Raw genomic sequence first — 12,301 nt, forward strand, 5'->3', positions numbered from 1 at the left:
TATTTTGATTATCTCTTGAACTTGCACTCTCCTTTAGTTTATATCTCTCTTTTCTTTGTCTACTCATTTATTTGTCTCCTACATATTCTACTGATACCTTCATTGCATCCACACACGCACATGTCACTCCCATTCATTTTTCCCCTAGACACTTTCTATTTGGTAACGTTGTTTAGTTTAATTCAATAAATTATTATTTGCTTTGAAGTTTGTTGTCCGCAACATAAAGAGGGACACGGTCTGTAACAAGCTGGCCGTAACAGCACCCATTGTGGAAAAGCGAGCTTTGTCATTTTGTTTTGCCATCTTACATAGAATTCTGTTTGTGCTTTATTTGTATACTTGTCAAATAAATGTGTCTGGTCTTATATGTAACTGATACTTTGTGTGTTTTTGGTTTATTATAGGATGGCTAACTGTTGGTCCCACTCTGACAAATAGTAACTTTAATGCAGAGGCTTACGAGGAGTTCTTCCAGCTCTCCCACCTCTCTGGCTGCACAGAGGACATTGAGAGGCTTCGTCCCAAGTCTCCACCCCCCAAAACCAAGACTGAGAGAGGTGGGGGAGCTCAAAGAGGAGGCAGAGGTGGGCCAGCAGCTGTTAGAGGTGATCGTGGTCGGGAGCGCAATCGACCCAACTTCCGTGGGGAGAGAGGTGGCTTTAGAGGACGTGGAGCACCCCACAGAGGATTTCCCCCACGCTAAAATGACTGCACTATCGGTACCTTGAACACGGAGTACAAAAATAAATTTGAAAATGTTGAGACTTCCACAAAGCTCTATACTATGCCCAAACATGATTTTTGTCGTTTTGGAATTACTTTGCATTTTCGGGGGTAGAATTAGCTCTAATTTTGTCATTTCCGATGTTGAATACTCTGTTTTTATTTTTATTTTTAAAATAAAGTCATTTACTGTGCCCACTTGAAAACTCCTCTGTGTCACTTCTATTGGAAATCTCTTAGTAGGTGTTGGCACATAAAAGGATAAATCCACCCTGTCCTGTGTTTCTTCATACTGAATAATTTGGTTGACAGATATAATGTGGTAGGACATAGTCTGTAAATTGGTGTAGACAGGCCTTTTTTTAGGATCTTTGTTTTTCCTAGAACGGTGTGTATTATATACCTAAATGTGACTCTCCACGGCAAAACCAGTCGCTTGTCGCAACAGGCGTTTTCGAGAAAAACGACCATTTATGTTACTTGTGCTAAAATCGTGGATTTTTTTTGTGTGTTTTCTCGCTGAAAAACATACCTTTTCTAGTCTAAAAACGTGAGTTTCTTGAGGTGAGAAATGTAGCTCCAGCAGAATGTGAGCGGCGTCTCGTTTTTGCCCCTCTACTCTAATATTTACGGTAAATGCATTCAAAGACGACCACCAAGCTATCCGCGTGCCGTGTTGTTGAAATAGCGACGACCTTACAAAGTGTTTGTGAGTGTTGAGCCGACAGTCAACTTCAGAGGCAGATTTCTCCGTTTTTCTCTTGGCATGACAGGATGAACTCAACTCCTTTTGAATGTTTATATTTCAGTAATATGACGTTCAATTCATTAGATATAGGTATCGTTTTGAAGGTTGATTATGCCCTTTCGTGAAAACGTAATAACTGTAATTTTGAAAATTTGAACAATGTGACTGATTTCGCTGTGGAAGGTCACAAATATGAAGAAATTAAATTGCTGTACGGTCATGTCAAGAGAGATTGACCCTGTTTTGACAAACACTTCACACCCTGGTTTGAAATGGACGAAAGAGACAGTTGGATGGAAGGTGCCTTTTATATTTTGTGAGACTTCATTGTTAATCAATTCAACTTACTTTAATTCAAATTCAAATTGTAATTCTACATCCTGTTTTTGACAGGATTGAATTGGAATTTAGGAGTCATTCTCAATTCAATTCTATTTTGCACAAGCCTGCGAGACACAGATCGAAGAAGACCAATTATTGTTAAAAGAGTACTGAAGTACAGGCCCCAGTCGTGGCGCGACTGGCTAGGGCACCTGCACTGCACGCCGGCGACCCGGGTTCGATTCCCGCCCCGTGGTCCTTTCCGGATCCCACCCTTACTCTCTCTCCCACTCGCTTCCTGTCACTCTACACTGTCCTGTCACATTAAAAGGCATAAAAGCCCCAAAAAATATACTTAAAAAAAAAAGAGTACTGAAGTACTGATGTAGCGTTTCCTTGACTACAGTATCACTGGCTCTAAACAAACTCTCGAAGTACACTGATAGTATTGTGTGCGGCAGAATTTCTATCTTATATTAAATGCAGGCTATAGCCATTTAAACATGGTTTATAGGAAGCAACTTAGCCAAATAATAATGGATATTGATAGATTGACAGTTTAATGCATGAATAAATGGTTTGAAGAAAGTGAATGGAGAGAAAGGAAAGTGCCTCATATCATTATTTCCAATCAAGATACAGAGAGAAAGGGGGTCTAGAAGTTGAGCAATTGGCAGTTGGAACACGTGTAACTTAAGCCTACCTTACATTGACAGACTTTGCAAAGATTTGGAAAAGACTACAGACAGTCTCAGACCCTCTCACATCTAAAGACAATTCATTGAGTGTCTAGTCACAGGCCAGTCTCAGATTAGGATTTTGCAAAGACTGTGGGTCACTATTTACAAGACTGCTACTAGATTCCTTCAAATTATTTCCATCGTAAACTAGGCTACACGTCATCACCAGGAACTCATATGATAGCCTACTCATATCAAAGTCATTTTTTTCGCGTTTCTGCAGCATTGTTTCATGTGTGACATCCCTAACAGATATAGAGCTGCTCTGTCACAGAATAATTAGACTAATAATTTATAAGAAATTAAATAGCAAATAATCATTTAGGCTAAGCTACAGCTGTCGCCTATTTTGCCCCTTCCTGTTTCGTGTTGGAGCGTGGTCACTATTGTTTTTTAATGTTCACGTCACTATTTGCATGAGCCACGACTGAAAAGACTTCCGATAATATCAAACATGTTTGATATTGTCGTAACGGCAAAACTAGAAAAAGACTGACTCCGACGGACTTAAAACCGCTAAGATTGGCACCTTACACTAAACGATTTAGTTGACGGTAGCGCGCCGCGATTCCAGTACAACTCCCATGATTTCCACCCAATTTTGGAAATGTAGTCGCCGACTGTTAAAACAGACCAAAATCGTACAATGTAAGCCAGCCTTTACTGTAGTTCAATTGCTGTATTGTGACATCATGGGCAATGCAAAGACTATGGGAATTAAAATAAGCTTGTTTTTTTGTTAATATTTCTCTTTTGTTAAGGAGTATCGGGAATTGGTCCTTGAGCTGAACTGACACAAGCTAAAGTGTAGTGTCTTTTTGAATATTGTAATGAAGATTAATTAGGGCTTCACACTATTTTCACTGGAAACTAACCCTGGAATAGTTTCTAACAAATGAGTGCATACAGTATTCAAGGAAACACAATATTTAATGATATATGAAATATTTAATGCTTATTTTGAACAGGAAAAAAAGAAAAATGATCATTCATTAATGATGGGAGAGCACAGTAAGTCTCATAGTTAAAGTATGCTAGAGAGGGTTAAAAGAACACGTATATTGGGACATATTATAATGATGTCTCGTGTTGATATGCTGGAGGAAAAATCAGTTTGACGCTGCTGGATGCCTTGTCAGATGTACATTCACTGGAGACCTTAAAAAAGAAAAAGAAAAACATTTAAGTCTTCATTTGTTCTCTCTGCCACACACACAGAGAGAGAGAGAGGACATTTGATATTTACATTTACATTTACATTTGACCCATCCCCCACATTCTCTTCTTCAGGGTTCCCCAAATAGTAGCCTGTGGACCACATCCAGCCTGCAAGTGTCAAGTGAGTGGCTCGTGTCAATATATGTGTAGTCTGACATGCACAGAATGCCAGTGTATTAACAGTGAACCCTCACTGCATCCGAGCAACCAACTGTTGTGGGGTGTTGAAATGCTCTATCTACATTGAATCTGTTAAATATGTGTCATATTTCTCTTTCAAAATAGCAGAGAAAAGCAAGGAACAGAAAGGAAATAGGAAAAAGGGTGCTCAAAACATTGCATTACGTACAAACCACCGGGGTTTGTGTTGTGTACAGTCAGGCTATTCCAATTGAAAACAACGTAGCCTAATTAAACTCATGTTTATTGCTAATGTACTGTATATTAGCAATTAACAGGGGCGGAGTGGTAATCGGGAGATTCGGGACATTTCCCGCCAGGCCGGCCGGCCGGCCTACGTTGTATTAGATTTGGCCCATGACGGGCCTGAGCGGCCGCTAGTAGGCCAATATTTATTTGTTATCACAAGAGTTTATGATTCGAACTTCTGTCCCCTAAGAAGTCACCTAAAGTTCATTTATTGTAAATAGAAAGCCAAGCACTATATAAACCATTTAGTTGCGATATGCCTTAGTCACGGTTACCTTACATAGCCTATTAATTACAGGCCTATTCATCTCAGTTTTCTCTCATCAGTGCATTGGTATAGCCTTTGGGTGTCTTGATTTAATTGTTTATATATTATTAAAGTGTTATTTAACTCTTTTGGTCACAAATACATTCAAAATAGAACAGCAAAGCCTCCTGGGAATCGCAAATACGTTTGCTAGGTCAAGTCTATCACAGAAATGTAGGGGGATAGATGAGCGGCCCCTCCTTTAATGACATGGCCCTTTAGCCTGTATTAGTGAGCTTAGCGTTTTGATAGTGAACGGATTAGCAGGTGGTGCTTGCGTGATTAATATGGAAGGCAAGAAGAGGAAAGAGAAAGAGGGGGCTGAAAAGGGCAGAATTAAGAAGAAGCGACTGCTGGAGGAGCATGCATCAATGCTCAAAACAGATTTATCCGTAGCCAAGTCCACGGCCATCAACAAGTGCAGGTAAATTTGACAGAATGAAAAACACTGACACAAAGCTCAACTACGTTACTATTACTAGACGGAAAATATCACAAGCTAGTTAACTCATTTACATTTCAAACGAATCGATGGCTTACAGTTTTTTTCAGTGGCTACATTTGTCCAAACAGTTGTCACATTTTCAAAACTCTACTGTAAGTCTCCCAGTTAGCACAGCATCCGTCTTTTGTGGCCATACCATTCACACATTTCATGTCGTTTTCGCACAATATGCAGGCAGTGAACAATGCTTACATTTTCTTAACAGACAAGTTATACCTCTCAACAAAATTATGGATCGTTTTTCTATTATTTACAGATGTTAACACACAACATACCACAATTAAAACAATATTCCATCCAAACCTTAACCTCTGCTTCTGCAATGGTATCAGTTCAAAAACAATATATCTCAGCTGATAATAAACAAACAATTGAATAATATTGAATTTCCCCTTGGGGATCAATAAAGTATCTATCTTTCTATCTATCTATCTAATTGGCACACAGATGATTTATGTTGGGTATGGGGCCAACCACAGCTGATTCCAGTCTGTCTTAGACTCAGTGGCAGGGGTTATTTCTCTCTATTACATTGACACTTGAAGGAGGAGGTGATTTTTTTGGAGACGGAAACAGAAAAAGACAAATACTGTTATATCTGGATGAGGAAAAGTAAGAACAAGGGGCCCAGGGAGAAGAGCACACCCAATGAGAGATGCAGTGAGAGGTGCAGTAGGAGGTGCAGGAACAGTAAGAGAAGCAGTGAGAGGTGCAGGAGCAGTGAGAGGAGCAGGCCCAAGGAGAGGGCAAGGTAGAGATGTAAAAATGCATGGTGGTGGCATTTTTTTGGTTCGGTAGGGGGCCGGTGTGGTCAGAATATTCCCGGTGGATTTTTGTGTCCCACTCCGCCCCTGCCAATTAATACATGAGTTTAACAAGGTAAATGAAAACTATTTAATTTGACTTAAGCAATGTGGTTACACAAATACAGCAAACTGGGAATGTTCAGTTTACCATAACATGTTCCCTTTAATAGAAGCTATACTGTGTGTGTGTGTGTGTGTGTGTGTGTGTGTAAAAGTCAAGCAAGCTAAAGAATGAACAAAATCTTATTTTGCCAACACGTGTAAACATGCTAAATTCCATGGTCAAATAACTTGTGATCTACCACTATCTAGCAAGGTAACAAGTGCAGAATCAAACAGGCCTGTAATTCTGACAGTCTGTCCAGTCCACACTGGGAGTGTTTTCTTTTTAAAATGTATCTCAATCAGTTATGGGTGCCTTTTTGGCATAACATCCTTTAAACCAACTAGAGTGACATTTGTCATTAACTTTAAGAGCAAGCAGCACAATTTCAAACAGTGCATCAGTATTTTAATGGTCACTGACGCATTAGAAGGACTCTGCTTGCACATAACCATATGGAACATGTATTCCACTAAACCTTATTTACTAAAACCTAGCAGATATAGCTGTACGTATCTGCACTCGTCGATTATTTAAACTCATTGGCAAACTTAAACTAACTTCACTGTGGTCTTAGTCAACGACAAAACAGTTACACACCATTACTTTCAGCATCGACTGACAATAGGTTACCATAGAAAAAAACTGAAAGAACACTTATACCCAATAATACCCAACACCCAATAATGTTTGAACGACTAAATAAAAAACCTAAGGACATTTATCTGGCAGAGGCGTTGCATGCTTACATCATGTGTGCCTTTTCGCCTTTTCACTTTTATCCGTCATTACCAATTTGCAATGACGGTGAATAACTATTCACTGTGAAATGTATTCGTTATACAGTGGGTAGAATAAGTATTCGAGCCCATGCTAAAGTTGACTAAAAAGAGGAATATAAAATCATCTTTTGGATATTGATCTTAATGCCTTAATTAAAAAAAAAAATAAGGTAAAAATCCAACCTTAAGGACACCAATTTTCTTTGTGAATGAAAATCGTATGTTCTTCCTTAAAATACCCGGGAATAACTATTTGACCCCTATGTTAAATTCCCATAGAGGCATGAAGATTTTTTTTTATATTTTTAAAGGCCAGCTATTTCATGGATCCAGGATACTATGCATCCTGATAAGGTTCCCTTGGCCTTTGGAAATAAAATAGCCTCACATCATCACATACCCTGCATCAGTGGCGGACCGTCAGGGCCTTGCCTTCTCTGAAGGCCTAACTATTTTCAAACTAAACGAAAAAATAATATTGTCTTTTAATAAAATTTCATATCACCATTTATTATTTGCTTCTGCTTCTCCTTCCCCGATCATTCTCGACTAGCCTAGAAGCCTACTACCATACTAACGCTGTCCGCTTTGCGATTTGATTGACAGATTGTGTCAACAAATAACGTGGGGGGTGTGGTATCCATTTGTATCCAATCGCATGTCTTCCCTTGTTAAGGCCGCATCAGGCCTTCACAAGGAATCACAGCGTTTTCGGTTGATTCGGGTTGATTGATGGCTACATCTGACAGATCAGCCTATTACTATTTGTTTTGATGTTCGACTTTGGGCATCTTCTGTTAGACATCCACAGGGTATGTAGGGTATCATGTTGGAACAGGAAGTGGCCATCCAAACTGTTCCCACAAAGTTGGGAGCATGAAATTATCCAAAATCTCCTGTTTAATGCTGTAGTCAGTCAAGTTCATCCACACCAAGCTCTGTCATCCTTGCCTTTATGGACCTTGCTTTGTGCACTGGTGCACGGCCATTTTGGAACAGGAAGTGGCCACCCCCAAACCTCCCACAAAGTTGGGAGCTTGGAATTGTCCAAAATCTCTTGCTTAATCCTTAAGCATTCAGAGTTCCATACACTGGAACTAAGTGGGGAGGGGGGGGGGGGGGGGGGGGGTCAGCTTTTTTTTTACGCAGTTCTGTTGCGCGCCTCTCTGTTAAGCGGATTCTCCCATCTCCGCTTCTGTCACACCCACACCGCGCAATTTTGGAATCAAGGCGGTCTTATGAAAGAGGCGTGATTTATTAAAAAAAAAAAAAGAACCAGACTAATCTACCACCTCCTTAATTTAGGTTGATATGAAAACGTGGAACGTGGACTTTCTCATTGACCTTCTGAATGCCATTCAATCCAGAAAGCACACCAACCAGTCTTTGATTTTGAAAATGTATGCAAGGTGAACTGAATAAAGAACTACCTACTGCCTACAGTAAAATGGTGTGTCATCACATAGCTTAACAAAGAAATTACTTCACGAAATTTCTTGACAAAAAGGTTTCGCTGACAGCTGCCTCGCATAATATCAATTTATCTATACTAAGACATGACATCTGCAGCTTCGAACACAGTAGAGACTGACATAACGAGTTCAATCTCCATTACAAACTAATTAAAAGACGAGAGAAGAAACTATGCTGCTCCACTATAGTGCAGACGTCTGTGCGTATGGATGTCTTCAGTGAAGTTGGAAAGAAACGGACAGAGTCGAATGAAGTATGCTATGGGACTATGACGTCTCGTCAAGTTAAAACTGAAGATACACAATCGGTAAGATCCAATACTGAAAGTGGGTGATTATAACGTGATTTTCACTATATGAAGCCAGTGAAGGTAATGGCGCGAAATATGCCACTGTGTGACACTGTAATGCGGAAGACATGAAGCTGTATCAGCTTATAAGCATCACATTTGATACTGTAATGTAAATTTGTAAATTCCGTGTTGCCTACATGTATTTAGCACTAGGCCTTCTGCCGACATGAGCAATATGCTGTTTCACCTTGTAGTGGCGCTCGACCTTATTCCAGCCCTCCAGAGTGCGTAGCTGGAAAAGTGCTTAAGCCATGGCAGAATGCGCACAAGAGTTGTATATATAAGAAACGCCCAGATATTGGGGTTGCTCCACCCAAAATGCGTAACTCTCTCTATCAAAAGACCGCTGAGTCCTTAGACTGGGAGGCTGTTACTTACACATAATGATAGCTAGATGGCACTTCGTGCACGAATCAAATCGTTTGGTCATAAATTCAGTTTGCACTAAGCCATGTGTCATGTGGCAGTTAATTGTCCTCAATGCCGCGGTGATGTCTGTAGCCTAAGTAGCCTAGACGAGTGTATGGGTGAGGGGGAATGATCGGTTTCAAATAGGCTATGTTTGCAATGGATAGTGTGTTATGTATAGACCCCTAAGCCATTTGCTTTGAGAATAACAGCTGGCTCAGCCAAAACCTAAATGCTGCTGCAGCCGCCAAAGTTTTCATGAATGATATTGGCCGGGTTTCCCAAAATTGTTAAGAAGCTCTTAAGTCCTAAGAACTTCTTAGGAGCGTTCTTAGAACATTCTTACAACGCTCCTAAGAAGTTCTTAGCACTTAAGAGCTTCTTAACAATTTTGGGAAACCCGGCCAATGGCTTTAGTTACCACTTCATGTCTACAGATGTCTATATTGTACTAGATCTCAACACACGATGTTATTGTATTGTTTTGGACAACGTTCTGCACGTTTCACTTCAATGTAGACTGCATGCGTTGTGAACAGCGCAGCAATCTCTGGAAAGGAAACGGTGGAAGGTGCAGTAGCCTAATAGCCTATCGCATTCAATGCTGTAAATCCTCCTGTTCCAGAATATTTGGTTCATATCATCAATCTTTGGTTTTGGTGTTTGTGCAACCGGGCCCTGAAGATTTAACAAAAGTCTGAGTAGCCCTACGTAGGAATTAGGAAAGTATGTAAGGCGAGATCAAAATTAGGCTACCTTGCTTGCTTTTCTCCCCCATGTCATTTTAATTGGTCGTCAACTCACTGTGAGTCCTGTGTATCGTAGCAACGAGCACAATACTGATGTGGTGTATCCAGTGGGAAAATCTCATGTAGGCCTAGTTTCTAGGCTATCGTTTATTTTTCGCGTGTGTCTCTATGATATAATTATTTTTAGATGCAAAAAGTCTAACTGGCCTAGCCAAAGTTTGTCATATAGCGGCTCAATTTGGCTCAGAAAATTATTGGCTGGCGAAATTATTTTTCGTTAATGGTAAACAGCAGAGGTGGGACAAAGTCATTGTTTGGCAAGTCACAAGTTAGTCTCAATTCATTGTCCTCAAGTCCCGAGTCAAGTCCCGAGTCAAGACAGGCAAGTCCCGAGTCAAGTCCAAGTCAAAGGCCAACAAGTCTCAAGTCAAGTCCCAAGTCCTACGGTCTGACTTTCGAGTCCTTTCGAGTCTTTTTAAAAATCGAGTGAAACAGGTATTTTGTCAATTGAATTTGTGTGTGCTGGAGAGTTTGAGATGCAAATCTGTCTAGCAGAAATGCCAAATGGTATCTCTAGCACATTCTCAATGAAATATAGGCCCTATGTGTTAAAAAGTGTTCAATTTGTTAAGAAACCACTGATAGGCCTACACAAGCTGAAAGAGTTTTATAATGTGTGACCATGTTTATTACATTACAAAAAGGCAAAACCGTATTGCCATAAGGGGGATACAGATAACTCACAGCAGTGGTAATCCTAGTCTCTGCTCAAACCTCCAGTCCACACACACAGAAAATGGTGTGTCTTGTGTCTATTTCATATTTTGAATTCATAAACTTGACATATTTTGTTAACAATTTATAGTATTTTAGGATCTGCATAATTACTTATAGCTAAAAATATTCAGTATCAGTAATTTGAATACTTCATATTGATTACACTTGTCTTTAATGATATTACAGGTGGTGTGTAGGTCTAATTGAGTGCCTGTCACTTTAAGAAGTACGTGAACGTAATTAGGTTTCATTCGGTTAGATTAGAAAAATAGTCACACATAGTTCAAGGATATATGTTTTCATTAAATAAAATGAATGTTCAAAAAACTGACAAGGTAATGAAAATATTTCTGATGTCATAGAAAATATCTTGCAATGTTAACTTCTATGATTTAGGTAGGTTACCGTGGCATGGCATTGTTGTCCCGTTCACTTTTTCCTTGGTCATGTTTAATTGGGTGGGTGCTTAACTTACTCTACCATGACATGGAGTTTGATATGTATCCAATGAGTAACAACCAGTGCTCAAAATAAAACGTTATGGTAGCCTTTTCTCCTCCTGATAATGTTAGTGGAATGGATTTAATGTGAATGTACACAAAAACACGCAGTGGCTATATGATACAGCGCACGTTTGAGGTGAAAATGTTCCACCTTTTAAAAGCCTAATCCTAATCGTGGTTAAATCCATCAATTAGACAACAGAATCAGTAGGGTAGGCTACCAGTTTGGTTTCATAGTAGCCTACCAGGCATATGGCAAAAGCAGGCTAGGATGAAGCTGGGAGGAATTTAACAAGTTCTACACAGTCATTCGTTTCTTGTTGGTCTCCACGTAATTTTTGTAGGCAAACGAATTAACGAAATAATCTTAGGTATCATTTTGCTGGCGCATTCACGTTCGTTGTCCTGCCCTGCGTGTTGTCTAGCTTGTTCCGCGTGGTTGGCCGCTGTCGAATCAAAACAATCTACAGTAAGTGATTTGATTGGATTTTGTGCCGAATACGCGCATTGTCTCACGCACAGGCGCACACACATAAATATAGATAGATCAGTCCGTGTCTACATTTTATCTTTTTGTCTTTCGTTTTTTTATGGGAAGTAGCAAGTCTTTACAAGTCAATAGGCGCAAGTCCAAGTGAAAGTCCGAGTCATTGATGTTAAAGTCCAAGTCGAGTTGCAAGTCTTTTTATATTTTGTCAAGTCGAGTCTAAAGTCATCAAATTCATGACTCGAGTCTGACTCGAGTCCAAGTCACATGACTCGAGTCCACACCTCTGGTAAACAGTATTGTGATTCATCCGTTTATTTCAGATAGTTTGTTATTAAAAACCATTAACAAAAAAGAATTGTTCGTCGACGTTGAAAAACCGTCAGTGAATTCAGTCAATATAAGCTACATCGTGCCGAGTTGTGATCCCAGGTCTCCTGCGTACTAGTCGAGCTGGTTAACGTTGCACCACTTAACGTTTTGTACTCTGTGCAATTGGAAATAGGTATTTGAAGCGACGCAACTCAGTTAGTCCAGCAAATATGTAAGAAAATGCTTATACATTAGTCTGAGCTTTAAAAGATAGAAGATAAGATATACAACTATGAATGTACGTAGGCATACGCGCCCTACGTACATAAATAGACTACGACGAATTTCAGCTGAAAATATTTTTTACACACGTAGGCCACACGTTTTCAAAACTTGCATTTTACCACTGTAAATTGCCTCCATAGACTATGCCATGTAAATGAAAAATAGTTATTAAAATAAATCACATATATATACTACATATTGCACATATGTTTTATGGTAAAATATTATTCTCATGCCCGACTGACAGGAAACCCTTGCGACATCTGCTGT

General features: G+C 39.7%; 2 protein-coding genes across 2 annotated transcripts in view; one reads left to right on the top strand and one right to left on the bottom strand.

Moving 5' to 3' along the window:
- The window catches only part of mettl14 (methyltransferase 14, N6-adenosine-methyltransferase subunit), a 58,419-nt gene extending 57,487 nt beyond the window's left edge, over positions 1–932 (top strand). Inside the window, exon 11 of the mRNA XM_062551014.1 lies at positions 408–932. Within this exon, the coding sequence (XP_062406998.1) occupies positions 408–706 (299 nt within the window). The 3' untranslated portion in view covers positions 707–932. The remainder of the gene's footprint in view (positions 1–407) is intronic.
- A 2,571-nt stretch (positions 933–3,503) lies between these two features.
- flvcr1 (FLVCR choline and heme transporter 1) overlaps positions 3,504–12,301 on the bottom strand; it is a 213,418-nt gene continuing 204,620 nt past the window's right edge. The window contains exon 10 of the mRNA XM_062551016.1: positions 3,504–3,693. Within this exon, the coding sequence (XP_062407000.1) occupies positions 3,607–3,693 (87 nt within the window). The 3' untranslated portion in view covers positions 3,504–3,606. The remainder of the gene's footprint in view (positions 3,694–12,301) is intronic.

The sequence above is a fragment of the Sardina pilchardus genome, chromosome 12, assembly GCF_963854185.1.
Source record: "Sardina pilchardus chromosome 12, fSarPil1.1, whole genome shotgun sequence".
Lineage (NCBI taxonomy): Eukaryota > Metazoa > Chordata > Actinopteri > Clupeiformes > Clupeidae > Sardina > Sardina pilchardus.